The sequence below is a fragment of the Trachemys scripta genome, chromosome 5 (genome assembly GCF_013100865.1).
Source record: "Trachemys scripta elegans isolate TJP31775 chromosome 5, CAS_Tse_1.0, whole genome shotgun sequence".
NCBI lineage: Eukaryota > Metazoa > Chordata > Testudines > Emydidae > Trachemys > Trachemys scripta.
In genome coordinates, this window is record NC_048302.1 from 7,072,637 (window position 1) to 7,096,653 (window position 24,017).

A 24,017-nucleotide genomic window follows, 5' to 3' on the forward strand; every position below is an offset into this window, starting at 1 on the left:
TCGGCTCGGGCCCTGGGGTGCCGGCCCCGGGCCAGCCCCCGGCCCGGCCCCGGCCCCCAGCCCAGCACCGCCGGCCCCGGCCCCGGTCCCTGGCCCAGCACCCCCAGCCCCGCATGTCCCTATTTTCCCGGACATGTTCGGCTTTTTGGGATTTCCCCCCGGACAGGGATTTGAGGCCCAAAAAGCCGGACATGTCCGGGAAAATCCGGACGTATGGTAACCCTAACTAAGTGGCACCCATATATAGTGTGTCTACCTAGATCTATAGCTAAATAACTATATTTTACAACACACGCACACCAGCAGCGTGCAATTCTAGATGCTGCATGTCCAGTTCCACATGCTAAACTCCACAAACACCCACTGGATCAAATCCCTACTTTAGAGGCCAAGAGCCTTGATTCTACTCTCAAGTCCAGTGGTGTAAATCAGGAGTAATTTAGATGAAGCCAGTGGATTACAGAAGTGTAAAACTAGCACAAGCCAGGTCAGGATCAGGCGCAAAGCCTGTAAAAGCACTTTCTTTCTTGTCATTGTGCCCATTCCTTGTGCGTAACAGCGCAAACGGATTAAAAGATACACAGTACGTGCTTACTTGTACAGGCCATCGTAGGCGGGTCCGACTCCCTTCTGAAATAGTGTTCTTCACACAGACAGGAGGTGGACGCTTCCTCGTGCGTGTAGCTGTGAGGGGGGCACTTACTGCAGGATGGGCTCTGGGGAGAGGCCTTGAAGAATCCAGGTCTGCAGACTGTAAGAGAGGAACCGGAGACTAAATTCTTCCAGCAAATATTCATCCCTTCCCATTTCTTTTTCACACACATCTTTAGAGGCCCTCTTCACTGCAGCGGGGAGGTGGGATTCCCAGCTCAGCGAGACATTCTCCGATGGGACTGAACTCGGGCAGGTAGCCCGAGCCACGCCCACACCGCCTTGGCCACGAGCCCCACCCACACCGCCTTGGCCACGAGCCACAGCCCACACCGCCTTGGCCACGAGCCACGCCCACACCGCCTTGGCCACGAGCCACAGCCCACACCGCCTTGGCCACGAGCCACACCCACACCGCCTTGGCCACGAGCCCCGCCCACACCGCCTTGGCCACGCTGCTATTTTTAGCCAGTCCGCTTGAGCCGAGCTAGTGCCCGTATGGCTCCTCGAGCTGGAAATGGCCCCCGCTGCAGCGTAGACATAGCCTTAGTGAGACACAACCACAAACACTCGTGAGCTATTTTCTCGTGAATTATTTAAAAAACACAAGCGGGAGATGGGAGATTTTCATGCTAATATGTGGTGCATGTTTAAAATATTTGTGCAGAAGAGAATGAGACCATTTGGGCCACTGATTTCTCTAGCCGCTGCCTTTGTCAGATAGTTATTTTCCTTGCTGAATGTATTAGACCTAACAGATCTTCTGGCTTCTCTCTCTGCTTTGGAAAACATCAAAGCGTTGCTTTTTCACTCACTCTTAGACACAGCTTAGGAGAGCGGTAAAATATGTTTTGTGGATTTCGTTTAAGATGTCCCGTGCCCAGAATCAATGTCTCAGCAAATAAAATAATCATGCCATCCTGGAGAGGACGTGATATCTGTACAGACAGCTTTAAGGCATTCTAATAAGACTATTTCCCCAGGGTTTCTTCCAGAAAACCTGTGAAGAATTTTGAACCGCTCCATATAAGACAGCTATCTCTGGGTACCCCCTGATCCAGACATGCCCGCTGTATAATACATTCCCTCTAGCTGTAATGTATATGTATGATGGGCCTTACAGACTGAGAGCTATCATTTGTGTTCTCTTTTTTCCCATATCCCGCGTGAGGTTGGGTTGGGGATTCTTTTCCCCCCTTTGGTAATTTGAAGTTCATACATTAATTGTGTCTGATTTCAAAGCACTGTCAGCACAGGCTCAAAGTTCATTGGCTGCTCTTCCTGCAAGACGCTGAGCATTCTCGACTTCACGGGAGGCGCTCAGCACCTTGCAGGCACAGACCCTTGGAGATTAAGGGCTAGATTTTCTAAAGAGCTCAGTTTACAGCAGCGCCTACTGACCTCAATGGGGAAGGCTGGGTCCTCCGCCTTTTTAGAAATCTGGCCAGTCCACATAAGTGTAACTTGGAGCTACTGGTGCTGAGCTCTTTAGAAAAATCTGATCATTTTTCTGCACTCATTCACTTCAGTTTCACATTCAACCATGATAAATGTACATACAGTTTTGCACATGTTTCTGGTCTTTAAAAGAAAACAAACTAGCTCTTTAATTGCTGGATCTACAGTCAGCAGTAAAGGAAAATTAAAGTTCAGATAGATCCTTTTGGGAAGTTTGATTTCCTGCCATTTCTGAAATCTAAAATAGACACACACATCCAGTTTGCCAGCTCAAAAATGCTGTTACTTTTCTGATTCCTGGAGAATCACTGTAAAATAATTATGACCATCCTGTTACTAAGGCACTCAGACATACTTACAGAAGGTACATGGAAATTAAAAAAGACTTTCAATCTGTCATTCAAAGTTCTTGCCTGGCAAATATTGTGCAAAGAAAATCCAGTGTATTGGCAACTATTAAAATCCTCACTACCACCACAACAACATGATGTACCACTACAGTAGCAGTTTTTAAGATCTGCTGCATGGATCTGAGATCAAAATGTTGCCATCATGTTGGATGAAGTGTGGATTTTTTTTTGTTCGTTAGTGGATCAGGGTAAATTATGCAGTTAGCCAATTTCTAGTCTCTGCACATATGAAAGATTTCACACAACTCTTCATCTATCACACCTCCCTGTACATTGGCTTCTTCTGATTGGACACGAAAGCACAATACCTTAAGGAGTTATCATGACAACAGGGTGATGCAAAAGCTACTCTGATTTCAGTCACCCCCTCCCCGCACTTCAAAGAGTGCTGTTGAAATCAACCAGTCACCCTAGATTAAAACTGCAGCTCTTGCAAATGTGACTGCAATTCAAAAACAAACAAGAAACATGGCAGTGTGGTAAGAATACACAGAAATCTTCCATATTTCCATGGTCTATATACCATGGGTGATTGACAGTTCTTGCTTCTGGAGAGGAGGAGACAGAGTGAATACAATGATTACAAGATGGACAAGACAAGAGAGAGACCAACCAACAAACAACAACCTTAGACATGGTCACCTTAGCAGCGGCAGTAGTTCTTAATCTTCCTTACACTTTGAAAAGGGATTGGTGCATACACTTAGGGAATGTTATATATTGAAGACAATGGGGAAGTGTTTAAGGGCAATCATTATACTTGGTCCATGATATTGACAAGGAATTTTAGCTTTTCAAAAAGGCTAAGGGGTAGCCTTTGTAGCCTTTTATTGTATTTAATGTGAATTTTGTAACGTGGTATTACACCACCATGGGTTCGACTTTGGTAGCTACAGTTTCAAGCGTAAGAGAGTGAAAGTCACCTCTGCTACTTGCTTTAGATGTAGAGTCTCTAAGGAACATAAAGACCCAGGGTAATGACCGCACAGACATTCACAAGTCCAAGGTCTAGTCTGTTCTACAAGTTTTATTAACATTACAATTAAAGTTCTGATTACCCAAGCATATAGAAATTCTATGCAGACCAATGCACAAGTTACAAATATAGTTCTACTCACGTCCTTAACAATAGTGTTATGGTCTGACGGGTCTCTCACGGATTGATTATCAATAGAGAGGCTGGTTCCTGCTGGAGTTTCCCATAGGGAGCTCAATTTTCCTAATCTAGGCACCCTCCTTTATAATGTGATTCTCACTATACATCATTAGCATTTCTGCACATAGTGCACTCTGCGGTTAGGGCATGTGTTAGAAAAATGTGATTACCAGGTATCTTTGCAATATCACCCATTGGTATATCTTTTCTAGTAATCTTAGGACATCAGATTATTCTTTGGTCACTTACTTATATCAGCGTTCCTTAACTCTATGGCTTACATATGGCTAAGCTAAAATCTTGCAGTCCTCAGCCTATAGGTCTTGCATTTCAGCCCTATTTACTTAGGCCTAGTCTTCACTTACCGGCTGGTCCGGCGGCACACCATCGATGTTCTGTGATCGATTTATCGCGTCTGGTTAAGACACGATAAATCGATCCCGGATCGATCCCGGAAGTGCTCACAGTCGGCGCCGGTACTCCAGCTCGCCGAGAGGAGTACGCGGCGTCGACGGAGGGAGACTTCCTGTCGCGTCTGGACCGCGGTAAGTCCGGACTAAGGTACTTCGAATTCAGCTACGTTATTAACGTAGCTGAATTTGCGTACCTTAGTCCGAAGTCCGGACTAAGTGGGGACCAGGCCTTAGATACCTAATACATGATTATTCCCTCTACATACTGATCAATCTTGTACTTTTATAATCCTATAACTTAACTCTATGTAGCATACAACCATTATATCTGACATAACATGTTCGTTAGTTATAACATCACACAATAAATGAACAAGAAACTAAAATCATTGGCTACACCTTTAAATGTAAAATGAAAATGTAAGGTCCCAATACCCCAAAGAGCTCAGCACCGAGCTATTTCCACTTAAGCACCTAAATAAGCTGGGGATAAACTGTATTTAAAATCTGCTCCCGGTGGTGGGTGCTGAGAACTTTTGAAAATCTGGCCATAACCATCCGTATAAATAACAGAAACACAGAACCCTAAAGCACGCTCAGTTTTGAATTTATTCCGGAGGGTTGTTCATAAACTATTCAAGAACTGGCATGGTTTATGGCACCATCCCCAGCTCCATGCCTGAAATTCAGGCCTTTTATTTACTTCACATCTACCTCCAAGTTTTACCTGATCTCTAATGATGTATTGTATTACAGTAGAATATCTGCAAAGATCTGGGGGGGGGGGAGGGAGGAAATACACCCAGTTCCTCCCTAATCCCAATTTGTATTTCAAAGCTAAACCAAATTCACATGCATACGCAGACAACAGAGAAGATGAAATGAAAGCAAAAAATGCACATCATCTAACAGGGACAACTGATGTCTAGAGTGTACAATATGTAATTAGCCTTCAAAAAGGTCTTGCATTTATCTCATTATGTCTCATCAAGAAAGACAGAAAATCATTATGGCACAAGAGTTTGCTGGGGTTCTATTTTCTGTAAAGCAGCACATGCAAGATAAGTCAGCTTTCTCTGCTAGATTTTCAACAAGACACAATTTGCCGTTGACAGTGCGATATATAGCTCGGCTTGAATAGAATGTTTTGTTTTCATGAATAAACACGATGCTAACAAATATGCCCTGATGCTTGATCCCAGGGTATTCACATAATATTTTAATAACGGACATTACATGAAAATAAAAGCTGTATCCTTTTTCACAGCAATCTGAATGCCCACTCAGGCTGTATGACACCCTTCTGTGGAGCAAAGTGCCTGTCGTAAGTTACTGCTGCACTTGGCAACCTTAACATGGTATGGGTTTTTGTGCCCATTCATCCAGGGGCATTTTATGATGCAAGAATTTTTACCCTTGACTGTTCCCGCTGTATCACTGCATAGAAGAATTGGGGAATTTGTGCGTTACGCCATGTCAGGGGCTGAACAATGACATCATGCCATAAAGCACGATGTTTGTTGTGGACGTATTCTTGTTGTACCTCTCAATTCATCGCACAGCACATGGGAGCTTGCTGTGCCCTTCTAAGACACTACCTCCACTTACTCATCTGATTGTCAATACTGACTGCCATCCCTGAATCACCTTGTGGCCATCTCGTTAATAAGCAATGTCGTTTGTGACCGCGGCAGTAATCAGCATTGAGGACAATACACCAGTTTCTATCCACTTAATTTCTGGTCCAAAGTCTGGATTCAGTGAGGTGCTTACAAATACCCAATGGACTCCAATGGGACTAGTCACATGCTTAAAGTCAGGCACTTGTTTAAGCACGTTTCTGAATTGGGGCCCAAGTCAGAAGAATCCATAGGACCGTATTAGTACAGTAACAAAATGCACACTCGTCTGCAGTCTGAGCTGCCACTTGATTCTGAGTATGTCACTTTCAGCAAGATGGCAACTGCCAATGGGAAGCTCAGAAACTGGAGTTTTAATTAAAACCCTTTTCTTGATAAACATGTCCCAGTCCACACAAGTCTTACACCAGTTCCACCCTTTAGGGAAAAGGAACAATCGATGGCATTTAAAACGCACATATCCCAGACACTGTGCAGACTGAACTGCCTGCCTGAATTCTGATGGCTGAGCTCACATGGAATAGAGGTCCACGGGAGTCTCAGAAGAGTATACACAACTGCAGCAATTGTGGGCATCACACCTAGGGTGACGCTCAGCCCGTGTAAAGCTCACAACAGAATAGAGTCTGAGCCAACTAGTGGAGGTGTAATGTGTTCCAGTTCAAGGAGGGAATTCGCCACAGAGATGGGAAAGGAGAGCTGTAGGGAATGACCAAGGTGGGGCCAGGATGGAACAGTGCAGAAATGGCCAGGATAGAATTACTGTCTTCTGAGGGATCCTAAAAAAGGCTGCACGTGCTGTGATGCATGCTGCAAAGCAAAACTGCTGTGTTATAGAGAGGCCACCAGTGCTTGCGGCTAGAGGACAGGCAGTGTGCATGTGTGTGTGATCTCAGCGCCACTCCGGTTACACACCTCCCCAGCTCCAGACCCAAGGCCCAGAACCCCAGTGGAAAGTTCTGCCTCAACTTTGAGGGAAGGAATCCGCTTCTTGTCCCAACGACACGCACTTCTTGTGGCTGTAAAGGAGCATCTGGCCCACAGAGGCCAGCCCTTCTCACCATGAGCAAAGTAAAGCCTGTTCCTACTAGAACCTCAACAAGACACCCACGCAACTAACCTGAACAGGTTTTCTTTAATCCAGGCACTAGGTAGGATTTTAAAAGAAGCCTAAAGGAGTTGGGCACCTATCTCCCACTGAATTTCAGTGGAAGTCGGGCACCTAACTCACGTAGATCCCAGCCATAATTAATAAATGCAACGACATTCATAAATGACTGTATATTAAGTGTGAAGGCCGCTGTCACGGCCAACAAGCTGGGCACCGAGCCTGGGACCCCCAGAGCTAAAGCACAAGTTGCCTGAGCTAAACAGCCAAACTGCCATAGCTGCAGCTGTAACAACTCATCTTCTCCAGGGATTGGGCACAGAGTTGGCCTCTACCATAACCTCCCCTATGGGATATTTAAACATACCTTGGGATCTGGTCTAGGTTCTCTGCTGCCATTCCCTCTGAAAAGCACTTTATGCTGTATACATGACTTTACTTAAAATTACCCAGGTCTCTGGGGTTTAATTTCTAATAACATCTTACCTTATTCCTCTTTGCTTTATCTTTCTATTTCTTATTCAACAGCTTTTGAAAGGGTACTTATCTCCAGCCTGACGTACAGATTCGTTTTCATGGCAGCCCCTCTCATTTCAAGAGAGGAGAAAAACCAGTAGAGATAAGCTCTAGGATTCCCTCTCATTTGCTACAAGACAGCTAAAAGAATTCAAATAAAGTTTGGAGCTGTCAATGACACCCACCTCTTTGTTCCTAAAATTAGAATTGCTGCCCACTTCGCTGGTTAACCAGCCAGCGATGTGCGAAACTATTCTTTAAATACAAACGATTGCTAAAGAAAAAGCTCTTTTTAGACACAGCCTGACTACGCCAGAGTCCAGGGCCAATATGGTGGAGTCAGACACAAACAAGGATTTGTTTCCGTCAGCAGAACATCCATTATTAGCAAGTCAAAGTTTGGCCTTTTTTAGTTTTAGACAAACATAGGAAAATCTTCCGCATGGACTAAAAATAGCTCGCTATAGTTTATTCTGTACGTGATTCAATGCTGGATTAGCAATGGAGGTCAATGTGAGGAAGGACAGCGGGAAGAGGCTATTGGATCTGGAATCTCATGGATTGATTCCTCAAACTGGCAGCTGGATTAGGAAGTGAAGCTTTGCAAGTGGCTAGGATGGCCAGATAGCAAGTGTGAAAAATCAGGATGAGGACGGGGAGTAATAGGAGCCTTTATAAGAAAAAGACCCCCAAATCGGGACTGTCCCTATAAAATCAGGACATCTGGTCCCAGATGTGGTTCTGGGCCACAAAGCTGGCTGATCTGGCAACCTGGGAATTTTCCCGGTGCAGAGGTTTTTGGAGCCTTTATCCTCTACAACCATTCTACGTTTTATAGTCTCTCTCTCTCTGGCGTCCCTTTTAAGGACCTGCTTTTCTCCAGGCTTGACAAGCCTCACACATGTGCTGGGTTGAGGCTGATTGTGAGGGATCTGCACCACCACAGGGCCTGATCTGAGGCCCAATGAAGCGAGTGGAAGTGCTTAGTGCAAAAACAGAAAAAAGTGCCTGGGTACCTAGAAGAGAAGGCAGACGAAGCCTTCTCTCCCTTGTGCCCTGCGTACAACAGGAGTCTCTGTGCTCCCAGCCAATGCTCACCCTTGGGCATACAAAAGGGAAAAAGAAGAGGCAAGACATTTCCTTCCTCACCACCAAGCACCCAAGAAAAAAGCAAGCGCGCCCCTGCTAGAGGCTGGTGCCGAAGGCACACTCTCCCTGTGCTGCGGAGAGCCCTCAGAGGTGCAACCTTTCTCTGAGGCACAGCGCCTTCCCATGCTCTCGTGGGCTGATGCAACTCCACACCACCTCTCTCCTACGGCAAAGGCAACTAGCACAAGCCTTCCCTGGTCATTCCACAGTGATTTGGCTCACTGTTAAATGTCAGTGTTGAGTCAAACAAAATACAGTAGCACAAATTAACAGTTTGCAGCCAGGTTCGATTTAGGAGAAGCTGTCTAATTCCCAGGGTGGGTAAGCACTGGAACAGGTGACCTAGGGAGGCTGTGGTATCCCCATCATTGGAGGTTTCTAAGAACAGGTTGGACAAACACCTGTTAGGGATGGTCTAGGTTTACTTGGTCCTGCCTCAGCACAGCGGGCTGGACTTGATGGCCTTTTGAGGTCCCTTTTTAGTCCTACATATCTATGATTCTTATCAAAAGTACTCCAGCTTGTCTGGACTTGATACATCCTCCACTTACAGGATATGACCTTAAGCCCCTCAAAGAAACAGGAGCTAGGACCAAGCACAGGTAAAGAGTCTGTTGTCTATATTCAGCTGCCTATATTCAGCAGTAAGAAAACAGCTGCTAATCAACTCTGCCTTCATTAGCACGTTGCTCTAGCAAAGGGAGGATGCTTTGAGATGAGGTAAAAAAGAGTTACAAATAAATCAGATCCGATTTGAAGTCTCCAGAGCTACTGAGCCTTCAAGCATTTAAACCATTATATCACTAACTCCAAAAAAGCCCTGCCTGGCCCTTTGTTTCTGAACAAATTTTGAAGTATGGAATCAATTTAAGCAACCGAGCCACTCTGAACCTTGATTTGTGATAATGACATACATTTCTACTTAAAAAAAACAGATGAAGCAGATTGTCATGGTTGTCTTATAACCAAAAATATAAAACAGATGATCTCTAAGCCCTTTTAAATAGTGCAAAAGGACTCCACAGGAAAATCAAATCTGTTCCTGCAGGATTTTTCAAGCAGGTTGTTAAGAATTAATCCTGTACTTCCTAACAACTGTCCTTGAACTGCAGGGTAACTCAAACTGCTGCCAAGAATATACTGCCACAGGAAACATATAGACTTCCCTGATAATGTCTCCTTTTTGGTTCAGCTATCTGTGTTAGTGTGTGAGTCATTCTCTCTCTCAGCCTACCTTGGGGAGCTGAAGGGAATTAAATAAATATCCACTAATAAAACACTATAATGCAAAGCTGTCCGGTTCTCTGATGCCCTGAGTCATCCCAGAATCCTACGGCAGCTCAAGCACCTTTGCTGCAGCTCAAGATCGGTAGAACCGGCCTTTGGGGCAGTTGCCTGCAATCGTTCAATAAATGTGTCCTCTGACTAATTTGCACCTTAAAGAAGAAGGCACAGAAACTTACTTTGAAGGTAAGCGCATCCCAAATGGGAACATTCTTTTATGGAGGGCATGTTCTTAGGGAATATCATGTATTTTTATGCTAATCTGCCCAACCTCACTTCAATCCAGGTTTAAGGGTCATGTCTGCATTGTGCATTGAAATCATCTCCAGCTTCTGAATAAGAAACAACCTTGAAAGCTAGAGTATAAATAAATTAGTGCTTCCACTTCCTCCCCCTGAAATATCACTTCTTCACCATGTGAATCACTAAACTGTCAGACAGCAATTTATGACAGGAGTGCACCATCTGGGAAACCAAGAATTAACAACTATTAATGAACTAATGAGGGTCTTCTAAACAGAAGAAAACCCCATCAACATTTCATTACAGGCATTGCTCTGAACATGTCACCAGATCCCAAAATCAGCTAGGTCTGTAATCCATAAAGAGATCTAGGATACAACATAGAGGAAGGCAGAGTGGCCTAGTGGAGAGAGCACTGAACTGGAACTCAGGAGGCCTGGGCCTTATTCCTGGCTCTGCCACTGGTCTGCTGGTTGACGCTGGGCAAGTTGCGTCCCCTCCCCGTGCCTCAGTTTCCCCATCTTTAAAATGGGGATAATGATTCTGACCTCCTTTGTAAAGTGCTTGGAGATCTGCTGATGAAACCCACTAATTAAGAGGTGTTATTGCCGTTATTAATTACGATAGGATGTGGGCTCTGTGGTGGTGGCATACTGTAGGGGCTGGGTGGCTGACTGGGGACTGGGGTTGGTGCTGAGTACTGTTGGGGTGGCTGATGGGTGCCTAGGTGCTGGGGGTGGCTCTGGTGGCTTTGGAAGACCTAGTGCAGCTGGCTGTGGGGGGAAGGGAAGGAGCTAGGGCCCCTCACCTTGCTGAGACCCCTCCCTCTGGCTGCCACACCCCCACTGCCCCTTCCCAGCTGCATGCGAGGGGAGGGGGGGCAGTGAGAGAGGAGAGGCCCAGCTGCCTGTCCTGCAGGAGCCAACACAGCCTCCAGATGGCGCAACCACCGCTTCTGCCTCCCAGTCAGCCAAGGGGGAGCGATGGAGGCTGGGCTGCGGGCAGGGGGGCCAGGATTGCCGGGTGGGATGAGTGCCATGTGGTAGCCCCGTTGCATACTGAATTCAAATTCCCTACCCTCTGGGAGCCCACTCCCTTTCAGACAGCATTAGAAGGTGCCCATCCGGGCACGGTGGTACCCACCAGGGAATGTTAATCACGTGTGCACACGGGAGTACACAGCCTCAGAGAAGCAAAAGCTTGTTTTAATCCGTGGCACATTGGGTTTCTCCTTTTATTTCTTAAAGAGGGAAAGCTGCCATCTCTGTGAATGGGCTGAGATACTAAAGACAGAAGGGTGTTTACCGTTATGGCTCCCGCAGCATCTATAGCTTGATCCCATTGCATATACTTATTTATTTTGATTTCAATCAGAAGACACTTATACAAGGCTCTACTGTGTAATTAGTATTACAATCAACACCACCCAGCTGTATTCCAATGATCATTCAAACAGGGACTCTGCCAGCCAAACCAGCCCCTCTCCCCTGCTTCATCACTGAGGGATGAGTACCCGCCGCCCTCTCCAAACCACCCCCGATCAAACAGTCAGCAGATCCCCGTTCTCCGTGGCACCATGAGACCAAATGCCAGGGTATCAGCTTCTAAACTGTCCAGAGCCAGATAAATTCAGACTGGAAATAAGGCATTTTTAACGGTGAGGGTATTTAACCATTGGAACAACTGACCAAGGGCTGTGGTGGAGTTTCCGTCCCTAGCAATGTTTAAATCAAAAAGGGATGTTTCCCTAAAAGATCTGCTCGAGCTCAACCAGGATGTATCCCGGGGAAGTTCTCTGGTCTGTTATTCAGGAGCTCAGATGAGATGCTCACAGTGGTCCCCTCTGGCCTGGGGATCTATGGGTGTATAAGTCCCACATCGGCTTTCATGGATTCTATTGCTGAGAGCCAGGCTTCATTTCCATCATCCCATCCCCCCCACCCCGGCGGCAGGGACTCGTTCATGTACAATTTCTCAGTGACTATTTTCAGCGGAGGATTTCTGAGAAGGGTTTTTGGCTCTGCTGTATTACCAGCCCAGCTCCTACACTGTTCCCTTGAGCCAGCTCAGACACTTCCAGGGAAAGGGGGCGCCTCTAGCTGGCCTCATCTCCCCAGCTCCTACAGGCTTCAGCTGCTGCCCCGTTCTCCATGCAGTCCCGCTCAGCAGCCTACACGTTTGGCTCTCTCCATTCCCCAACTGCAAGGTGGACTCCAGCTCTGGCTTCCCAGCCCCCTGCTGCCCGGGTTCACTGAACAATGCAGGGAGCATGTGCTGTGATCCCATCAGCTCCTCCTTGAGGGGAAAGCTGGGGAGCAAGCGGTAGGTCCCAGCAGGGCAGGGAGACAGAACCCAGAATGCCCAGTGCTTGGCTGCAGCAAAAGGGCAAATTCCATAGCAAAAATGCTAAATTCTGCGGCATGTTGGGAAAAAGCCAAATTCTGCAGCCACAGACTACGTGGACTCCTGATTGACATTAAAAAGACAGTTTACACTTCTCAGAACAATTACTACAGGCTCTCTGCAGACTCAGGTAGGCAGGCTAGAAACAGATCTATTTAATGAAAGCTGAGATTCTGTAGCTCATTTCTGCTGCATGGGGTGAATTTCACAGCTGCAGAATACATGGAGTCCTGATAGTAAGGCATTATATATCTGTAAGATTTTTGTATAGGGAGATAGATTTTAAAAAGAAAAATAAGCAGCGCTGGATTCTTTCATTTGCTTTGTGACTTTTGAGCCTTTAGGATGCAGTTGGGTAACATTTTTAAGTTTTGGTGCAAAACCATTTTTTTAAAAGAAAGTTGAGATTTTCATACAATCACATGCCTCCAGGAGCTGGCCTTTTAAAAACCAAACATGAAATGTAATGAGACTCACAAGAATTCGCAACAATTTATTACAAAAGAGTGGTAGCCAAATTTTGCACTCACTTTCATAGGAGTGAACTGGAATAACTTCATTCATTTCAAGTTATTCATTTCTGGTATATGCTGGTGTAACTAAGAGTAGAACATGGCTTCATATATGACACGAGAACATGTGCCAATAAGCAGAACTTTAAATTTCCTGATATTTGTGTGAGTAAAATATCAGCCACAAGATTGTAGTCATCTTTTTTTTTGCATCTACAAATACTCTGGTGTTATTGTTTTACTTTATTCTCCCTTTACTACATAAGTTTTAGTTAAAATGTCAGGTCAGCATCATTACTGACAATTTTTAAACCAAGACTGCATGTTTTTTCTAAAAGATATGTTGTGTGAATTATTTTGGGGAAATTCTGTGATCACGCCTGGGAATCTATGAATCTATGTGCCAAGTAAGAGGAATAGCAATAGGCCAGACGCTTCAGTCCTTATTCAGGGAGGACTCCCCAGGAGTTCAGTGGGAGTTTTGCCTGAATAGTGACTTAGGGCTTGTCTACACTACCCACAGGATCAACAGGCAGCAATCGATCCAGCGGGGGTCGATTTATCGTGTCTAGTCTAGACGTGATAAATCGACTGCCGCGCCCTCTCCCGTCGACTCTGGTACTCCATCGGAGCAAGAGGCAGAGTCGACAGGGGAGTGTCAGCTGTCGACTCACCACAGTGAAGACACCGCGGTGAGTAGATCTAAGTACATCGACTTCACCTATGTTTCAGAGTAGCAGCCGTGTTAGTCTGTATCCGCAAAAAGAACAGGAGTACTTGTGGCACCTTAGAGACTAACACATTTATTAGAGCATAAGCTTTCGTGGACTACAGCTTATGCTCTAATAAATTTGTTAGTCTCTAAGGTGCCACAAGTACTCCTGTTCTTTTCACCTATGTTATTCAAGTAGCTGAAGTTGCGTAACTTAGATCGATCCCCCCCTCCCCCTAGTGTAGACAAGGCCTGAGTAGGAATAGAAGGATTCAGCCCAAAAGGTTCAGTTCTACGCCCATTAAAATCAGTGGCCCAACTCTCACTGAATTGAATGGGAGTAGGATCAAGCAATCATGCCTGAAGTTCCCTATATGTTAGCACAGACAGCTGTGTCGCTATTCACGTAAAAATAATCAATTGGTAAAATCCACTGGAAAATGGACTAACTTTCCCAAAGCCAGATGTTTGCTGGCACAGTATTGCAAAAAAAAGGTCTAGCTCTCTGATTCAGTCTGCCATACAAATTTGGATCCTGGCCAGCAAAGACAGAAAGATTCTCTAATTATGCTGTGGTTTAGAAAATTGCAGCCAATGGTGGTTAAGAAATATGACATTTGGGAGGATTTATGTTGATGATTTATGTCATGGATGTTTGCTCGACTGGCATTTCAGGGCTTTCGCCTAAACTAATACACTGTACATGTGTTGCCTGAGATGCAACTGCCTGGATGATCTTATGTTGTACGACTTCATCTATTGGAGATGTGGGCATGCCAGTTCTGGAGTACTTCTAGTGACAAGAGTCCTTCGGGGATAAAGAAATACAGGATTATTGTATTTTAAACCCCTTTGGGCCTGATCCTCAGCTGGTGTCAATCGGCATCTCCTCCACTTACGTCATTTGGCATCTGGGTCCAAAATGACCTTCACTAGCCATTCTGCAGGAGGGCTAGGGCATCAAAAAATAATTATTTTTAAAAGCTTGATTTAAACACACACACACACACACAGACAGACACACACACACACACACACACACACGCACACACACGGGTTTGTTTTTATAGAATCATACAAATGTAGAGCCAGAAGGAACCTTGAGAGGTCATCCAGTCCACCTCCTGCAGGATTAAGTAAACCCTAGGCCATCTCTGACAGGCATTTGTCTCATCTGGTCTCAAAACCTCCAGTGATGTGGACTCCACAATCTCCCTAGGTAGCACACTGGAACAGGTTACATATCAGAGTTAGAACGTTTTGTTTCCTAATATCCAACCTAAATCTCGCTTGCTTTTTGTTTTTAGACTTGCAATCATCTTTCTCAGTAGAACTTTCTCTGTAGCGTGTAATTTAATTTTAAATCAGTTTAATCAAATGGAATGGATTAATATGCATCCGGCAGAACACCTCTATTCAAATTTCCTTGGAGGACGATTCAGACACACCTTGTACAGACCACAATCTCTGGGCCCTCAGTGCAAACACACACAGGGGAATAAACCTGAAGTCAGGTGGGCTACTCATGAGAGTAAAGTGCAAAAGCATTTGCAAGTCTGGACCCTATTTCATTAAACCCCAGAAACACCACTGGATAATGAAGGTCCCCAGTAGTTCTGCTGCAGGTGACATTCCCATCAGTGAGGCTGGGCACTGACTGTCACGCTAAAGCACCACTCGAGTCTACTGTGTGGCTCTCCCTTTTGAATATGCTCCTTTTCCCAAAAATCCTGGGGCATGACATCACAATGAACTGGATCCAATTCTGCCCTCACTTCCTTTGATGCAACTCCCATTGGGCCAGATTCTGCCCTGATTTACAACCCATGCAATTGCACTCAGTTCAGTGAGGTCGAACAAATTAAAAAATGTACGGGGGGGTGGATCCTCCCCGAGGGCAAGCATGAGTGCCCCAGGACACTTTACAGGGGAACCCAGAGTGACTCACTTACGCTAATGCAGGGGTGGGCAAACTACGGCCCGCAGGCCACATCCAGCCCGCGGGACCGTCCTGCCCGCTGCTTGAGCTCCCGGCCAGGGAGGCTAGCCCCCGGCCCCTCCCCTCCTGTCCCCCCCCACAGCCACGCCGCCCCACAGGCAGCGCTGTGGGTGGAGGGGCTGCGAGCTCCTGCCAGGCAGCGTGGCCGGGGGCAGCGGCTCCCGGCCCGCCCCCCCGGGGCGGCAGGGTAGGGGGGGGGGGGGGTGGAGAAGGGGCAGAGAGCCCCCGGGGGCAGTCAGGGGACAGGAAGCAGGGAGCAGCTGGATGGGGGTGGGATCCCAGGGGGGCAGTCAGGAGAAGGAAGCAGGAGGGGTGGATGGGGGGGGTTGGATGGGGGTGGGGTCCAGGGGGGGTGGTTAGGGGCGCGGGGTCCCGGGGTCCCGGGATGGGGCATTCAGGGGACAAGGAGCAGGGGGGGTTGAATGGGGTGGAGGTTCTGCGGGGGAGTGGTCAGGGGATGGGGAATGGGGGGGTTGGATGGGGCAGAGGTTTGTGGAGGCGGTCAGGGGACAGGGAACAGGGGCGGTTGGATAGGTATGGGAGTCCTGGGGGGCCTATCAGAGAGCGGGGGTGTGGATAGGTCAGGGCAGTCAGGGGACAGGGAACAGGACAATCTCAGGATTTTGGAGGGGGCTGGCTCATGACTTCTGAGTGCCTGGGGCTGACAGCCCTGCTTATGTGTTAGTGAGGAACACCGAGTACTCAGTCACAAGCACCTCAGGCCTAAGGGCACACGAGGGACGAGTCCAGAGCAGAGAATTTTGCCTTTAGACTCTGATTGGCATTTTGGGGGTATTATTTGGAATAGAAACACTGAAGATGCTTTCGTGTTTTGGGACTGTTCTCCTACTGCCCGTGCCCAAGGTCGATTAGAATTCACCTCCTCTACACTTAGCTGTGCTCTGGAATTGGTCTCTTAGCAGGTGCAGCTGTTCCAAAACTTTGGAGGAGGAGAAGAGAAGCAAAGCAAAGGTTTCTTTTCTTTCCCAACACACATAACCTGACTATCCTTCCTTCCCTGCCAAACCCAGTTCCCATTGCCAGACTTCAACATATCATCAAGCACTAGCCTGCAGCGCATTTAGCAGCAGCTGTTCTGCTGGTTCTGGCAGTTCGTCAGATTTAGAGCTGTCAAAGCTTGATTTATGAAGGTTTCATTCCCAAACTATTAGGAGGGATTACTATTGCTCATCTTAAATTTAATTGGTTCCCCAGCTATACCCAGAAAAATAACCACTGTCAACAAGCACGTATTTGTGTTGGAAACATAGACCATCTTATTAACTTTACCACTCCTCTCTTCTTCCTTGTATTAACTTACAAATTCTTCCCCTTATTAATTACTTCATGCTACAGGGTAAGGGGCTCCCTGTTTCAAACAAAACCTATATGTGCCGAGTCGGGCACTGGTAATCAAAGACCATCTTCTTCCTTTGTTGCATGTGTGGAATACTACTCACTAAAGTAAATGAGAGCTCTGTGACAAAGTTGAAGGCAGAGTATGCCCATAAATGCATCAAACTAGAATCGTCAGAATAATAGTAGGGAGTGGCATGCTAGTCCAGGTGAGAGAGGCAAGTAATGACCTCTGGGAATGTCTTGAAAGGACAGCGACCAGCATTTCTCCTTCCCCACATAAAAACTTGCCATTGTGAATTCTGTCCCATGGATGAATGTTCTCCAGTGTTGCCAACGATCATGATCTGATCACAACTCCTGTGGGTCCCTGGCGTGTTTTTCTTAAAGCTCTAGCTCCTGGAGTCCTAGAACTCGTAAGTCATAGGAGGATCTCAGCTTTCATTAAAAAAAAGTAACTTTCTAGCCACCCTGGTTTTATGGAAGCACTTGATAACACAAGTTCTAAAGGTTCAAAAAACAGACGACAAGTCACATGTTGGGTTCTTTGCTTATTTTCTTCAAAATCTTGTAGGGGTTTTTTTTTGAGTCAACCTCATGATTTTTGAGTGACTGAAACAGGCAATATTGTTTTCTAGAAATCTCATGAAATGTGTTTCTTTGGTGTACGTAATTGTTTCTGATGTTGTAGAATGTCCGTCATAAAAAGCCACAGAATGTGCAGAAGCAGCACTGCGGTTCCTTATTGTTGTGTTTTTAAGATGCATGCACACCCAGACACACACGTGCCACAGACATGACTTTGATATCCATGACACACATGAATGAGCAACGGAATCTATTGCATTTACGAGGCATATCTGACTAACTCACCTGCACTCTGCCCATTGGTGCAGCCTTTGTGCCACTATCCTTGCACCTTGCATTCTCCTCACTAGTGATGTTGGGCTGGTCCCACACAGTCCTTGTGCCTCAGTATTTCAGCAGCTCTGAATACTAGTAGCTCTAGTCCTGCATGGTCCTTGTGCTCAAGCAAGACCAAGGACTGGGACTGTGCCAAGCATCTGAAGCGTTGACACAAGATAGGAAGGCTCCAAACTTTCTCCCTGCTCCTATGCCTGCCTGTCTCTTTCCCCTGCATCTGTTCCTCCTGGGAATCATTCCCTCTTCATCTTCTTTTCCATTTTACTAGATCCCTTGCTATTCCCCCTTCTGTCCCACTCATCTCATAGCAAGCCTGCAGTAGAACCAGCTCCCTGGATTCCCAGACCTGGGCTTTAATCACAGACCGCATCCATTTGCTTCTCCAACATCTCCAAATGACTAAGATATGTAGGTGCTTTTGTTTTTAAAGAGAGAGACGCGTGAAATGTCGAATAGGAATGTCTAAGGCCATGCAACTTAACTCGGTTCTACATCACTTTTTTAAAAAGCATATGGATAAGTGGTAAAAAAAACATAGGATTTATTATTTTGAATACAAATTCTCCTGTCATCCAGCCAACTTTAAAACCAAAAACTGTGGCAATTAAATTTGTTGCTACATTATGTAGATGCATTCAATTTACAAATGCTTCTGTAAAATATTTCCCTTCAGCGCGGTGAGAATATACTGCACTTTTATCATACACGTTCTCCCCTGTTCACAAATTTATGTTGTCATTGCTGGCTGCCCTATTTTTTCCTGCATTACTTAATGCTCGTCATTTTCCAACAACTGTCTCCGTTACTTCAGCTTTAAAGAATCACAGCTGTAATCTAAAGCCAATGTTTATGTTTTCGTTGATAATTTGTAAGCTAGGTAGCAGTTGAATGACAGATATAGAAGAACTGGTGTATTTCCTTTGCTATTTCAAGATTTTTTCTTCCCCTACATTTCAGTCTTAAGGCTGCAGGAGTAAATGAAATATACCCACGTACTGCTGCCCAAGGCTTCAAAGTGCATATTAATTCTGCCAGGAATTATAGACACTCTGAAGAATTGCTAATTTAACAATGGACTGTGAAATTATTTTTTCTTTCTTTATTAATTGCTCTGCTATTTGGAAATGACTTCCCTGCCCTGGACTTTTTACTGTATGATGAAGTGTGGGCATTTCATTTCAGCATAAAAAAAATAATAATTGAAAGCTTTCTCTCTGATAGCCCATTGCTTCTAACTAACTATAAATATGTGAAACAATCTCTGATAAAAATAGGTTAACATCAGGCAGGTGTTCCATTGTCATTTTATCTGGGTGATATTAGCAAAGTCTGACAGGAGAGCGCACCGATACATTTCACTTGTGTCTGACATTTTGATTCTGTTTGTTAGAGTGTATGCGCAGGGATCTGGCTTTCTCTCCAAGACCTCTATTTCTGTCAGCCTGTGCAAACACTATTTGACAAGATGTCCATTTAACGGGGGGGGGGGGAAAGACCAGGTATCTGGGAAAGCTGCAGTGCGGTGCAAAAATGGATGCTCTTCACATACTGAAGGACTTATAAAGAGAGCAGCTTGAATTGCAAATTTTAATCAATATCTCCCTAAAGGAAAGTGACCAAGAACAATATAAAGAGTGGGTGGAACAGGCAGAGAAATGTTAGCTATACATTCACCTGCATGAATTTTTAAACTTTTTTTGGGGGTGGGGGGGGACGACTGTTTTTTTTAAGCTCTCTCACTCCTGAAGAATAAGATATGGGGATCCATACACATAAGATGCCCAAAGGCAAGATTCTACCTTCAAAAGATGGGTTAGAGAGTAGAGTGGTAGCCAGCAAAAAGAAGGAGTAGTCCTTGTGGCACCTTAGAGACTAACACATTGATTTGGGCATAAGCTTTCATGGGCTAAAACCCACTTCATCAGATGCATGAACTGGGCTTTAGCCCAAGAAAGCTTATGCCCAAATCAATGTGTTAGTCTCTAAGGTGCCACAAGGACTCCTTGTTGTTTTTACCTTCAAAAGAATACTCTGTACGGTCTCAGATAAGTGAAGGAAAGGGTGGCGGAGTCTCCTCTACCAGGAGTGATGCAAGTAAGTGCCCTGGTGTAGAGGTCTCGGCCAAGGTTCGGCCCTCAGCGGGGCTGTGGGGTATCCCACCACCTCGCTATGGTCCGCCGTCAGTCCTGGTCCGGCGGTAGTGTGGGACAGCAAACACACGGTTAGGGGCTCAGGTCCTTAAGCAGGGGCTGAGCCAATAGTTCAGGAAAAGCCCCGGGCCCTCAATCAGGGCGGGCAGCAACCACGCACTCTGGGGCTCAGGCCCTTAAGCAGGGTCTGAGCCAATAGGTCAGGAACCCAGGCCCTTAAGCAGGGGCTGAGTCAATGAGTTAGGGGTCCCAGCCTCTCTAGGCCAGGGAAAGGGGGAGTCTGTCACTCAAGGAGTGGGTGGCAGGGGGGACGCAGGCCCTCCCACTCCACTGCGTCCCAGCCTGGGGCCCTAGCAGCGGTGGAAACTAACTGCTGTCAGTGGGGATCCTGGCCGCAACACACCAACATAGGCTCTGGCAGTGCTGCAGCCAGACTGGGGTCGGCTGCCCCCGGGCTACTTCCACACTCCCCCTCGTAGGGTACCTGGGCCATACTAGTGTCCTCGGTGGTCTCCACCAGCATCGGTTCCTCCGGGTAGGTAGCGAAGGGCAGGTCCGGCTCCTCCTCGGGGTAGCTGGAAAGGGGCAGGCTCGGCCAGTCCTCCTCGGGGTAGCTGGAGAGGGGCAGGCTCGGCTCCTCCTCGGGGTAGCTGGAGAGGGGTAGGCTCGGCTGGCCTGGTGAGTCCTCAGGCCGGTCGCGGCCTGCTGCTGTCTCCCAAGCGGGAGCTCAGCCACAGACATCTGCTCTCTCCGCCGGCTTGTTCTCCACTGAGCTCTGCAGGAGGGCTTTTATACTTCCGGGTCAGCGCCGTGACCTCTGAGGGGCGGGCGCCGGACCCGGTGGCTCCGCCCATGTTGGTGTTAGGGGAGGTTCGGCCCTCAGCGGGGATGTGGGGTATCCCACCGCCTCGCTACACCTGGGTATTGAGCCCTTCAAAAATCTGTCTCTCAAAGAACCTGGATTTAATTCACAACCAGCTAGATGGGCTACAGGGATCTATGAAAATGATTAAAATGACGGCAGAGGGATTTACCGGCAGAAGCAGGAATGACGGATGGAGCCACTCCGTAGAAACCATGGCTTAAAACCATGCAGAGCTTCACCTTCAGGAAGATGGAGCTGCAGCAGCAGAAGGGATGAAACAGAAAATAAATCTTGTGTTTTTGGCTAGTTCTACATTGGGGTGGGGGGGTCGATTTAAGATACGCAAATTCAGCTACGTGAATAGCGTAGCTGAATTCGAGGTATCCTATTCGACTTACCCCGCTGTGAGGATGGCGGCAAATCGACCGCCGCGGCTCCCCTGTCGACAGCGCTTACTCCTCCTGACGAGGTGGGAGTATGCACATCGATTCGGGGATCGATTTATCCGTCTAAATGAGACGTGATAAATTGATCCCCGAGAGATCGATTTCTATCCACCGATCCGGGTGGGTAGTGTAGACTAGCCCTAAGTAACTGACAATATGGGGAGGTTAGTGATTTACCTTCATTTTTTTAGGGAACAGGCTTCCAAGGGAGGCTGTAGAATCCCCATCCTTCGAGGTTTTGAAGAACAGGTTGGACAAACACCTGACAGAAATTGTCCAGGTTGACTTGGTCCTGTCTCAGAACAGGGGGCTGGACTTCATGACCTCTCAAGGTCCCTTCCAGCCTACATCTCTATGATTTTGACAGTCTGAAGGATTCTCTTCTCCTGTAATTTCAGCAAGAATACTTTCAAAAGAAAAAGGTCCCGAAGTTGCACCAGCATCGCAAACTCATAATTCATGTCAAATTTAGAGACTAAGTTCTCTCACAAAGGTGTTAAACAGAGGTATTTTAATCCAGCTGCAGGCTTTACCGAGGAGTCAAAACTAAGACCCACCCACTCCCCCCAGGATAATTCAGCATTACTAATTTTACATCACAACTTCTTGGGAATTTTGGGGTTGACTGAGAGCAACAGTAATGTGAAAGCCAAATGATCATGGCAGGAGCCAGGTAAAAGAGGGGCATGCCTTCGAATGAAGTTTTGCAAAAGCATTCCTGTGCTGATGAGCAAAGACCTAAGGGTGAAACCCTTCCAAGGAGATCCACTGAACACATCTGAGATACAGTGAGTGGCAGAAGCAGCATCTTCTCTGGTTGCAATACGGAAATGTGACTTCTCTAGATAGCTCTATGCTACAAATGAAGATGTTTGCAGTCTGAGCTACCACATGAAGCTTGGTCACAACACATCTCTCATGGCTATTTTGTGACTTTAGGCACAGCCCTGATCAAGGGGAAGTGAGTCAACTACACAACACCAAGGTCCAGAAGACTCTGTACCATTGTAGCTGCCGAAACAATACTCCTCTCCCCATCACACCCATTTGGCTACTCTTCACCCATTCACACTACCACCTGCTCGCTCCTGTGCACCCCAGGAACATAAGGGGAGGTCTTCCTCCCTTTTAGCATGTAGTCCATATCGCAATCCATTAGCCAGGATGGTCAGGGACGGTGTGCCTAGCCTCGGTTTGCCAGAAGCTGGGAATGGGCGATGGGATGGATGGATCACTTGATGATCACCTGTTCTGTTCATTCCCTCTGGGGCACCTGGCATTGGCCACTGTCAGACGACAGGATACTTTGGTCTGACTCAGTATGGCTCTGAAAGGGGGTAGTCTGTCCTGAAACTGGTGGTTTTAGATGCAAATACAGTCATTGATTAAATATAAAGCCATGCCAGGTGGAAGATACTCTAAGCAGGGCTAACTGATGAGTAGCAGCCAACACAGAAATGAAGACCTTCTGAGCTAGATTCTGATCCCCTTTCTCACATTGTGTAACACCTTATTCCATGTTGACATGAATGGCACCAACCATTGGAATAAAAAGGTAGTATTCAGCCCGAGTAAAGGTATGAGAATCTGGCCCTATCACAGAAGGACGGAGCAACGTGCAGCAACACATGTACTGATCTAAAAGGTCATAAAGCAAATACAGCAGAACCTTGATTTTATGAATACCAATCTTACGAATGACCAGTTGTACGAACCATTTTTCCTGATTGGGCGGGAGGGAAAAAATCACACAATGAAAGTGATTTCGATGAAGAACAAGTTGACAGCTTTTCACATTTCGACGCCTTCCGTGCATTGGAAATTGCTTTGCCATGATTTGAAGGACAAGAAGAAAGCAACGCAGTGCACCATCCTGCAATTTATGCACTTCATCTACTGTAATTTTGAGATGTTCAATTTTATGAAGTTTTCAATGTTATGAACGCCTCAATTTCTGATTAGTTAGTAAAATAGGGTTTCTACTGTAGTAGCAACAGAATCCCAACATGAATGTGGACATCCCACGGAAGATGAGTCTCAGAACCCCCCAATATAATCAGGAAGATTCTGTCTTCCTGTGTGTTGGTTACTCCTCCAATTTTGGTGTCATCAACAAGCTTAATTTCAGTTTAATTGACACCAGAGACTCACCTGACAAAGAATGGCATGAAGCTGCTTGTGTTTAGAGTTTTAAGTCTTCTTGTTTGGAATAATCTCTGGCAAGCCAAGATGAGGAATGAACCACAGCTGAACATCCAAAACCCATTTCCAAGAACCTTGCAGCCTCCAGAATGAGCCACTACCTCAGAAAAGAGAAGGCAGAGAGAAAGGGAGAGAGACATTGGGCCTGATTCACATTTACGCTAAGACCTCTTCACACTACTCTCAGAGTAACAGCCGTGTTAGTCTGTATCCGCAAAAAGAAGAACAGGAGTACTTGTGGCACCTTAGAGACTAACAAATTTATTAGAGCATAAGCTTTCGTGGACTACAGCCCACTTCTTCGGATGCATATAGAATGGAACATATAATGAGGAGATATATATACACACATACAGAGAGCATAAACAGGTGGGAGTTGTCTTACCAACTCTGAGAGGCCAATTAATTAAGAGAAAAAAA

The 24,017-nt window shown here is 46.3% G+C and overlaps 1 protein-coding gene across 17 annotated transcripts in view; it reads right to left on the reverse strand.

Annotated features, from left to right (window-relative positions):
- EPHA5 (EPH receptor A5) overlaps positions 1 to 24,017 on the reverse strand; it is a 323,509-nt gene that overhangs the window by 210,859 nt on the left and 88,633 nt on the right. For all 17 annotated transcript variants that reach the window (XM_034771961.1, XM_034771956.1, XM_034771968.1 and 14 more), the window contains exon 2: positions 596 to 751. In XM_034771961.1, the coding sequence (XP_034627852.1) occupies positions 596 to 751 (156 nt within the window). The remainder of the gene's footprint in view (positions 1 to 595; positions 752 to 24,017) is intronic.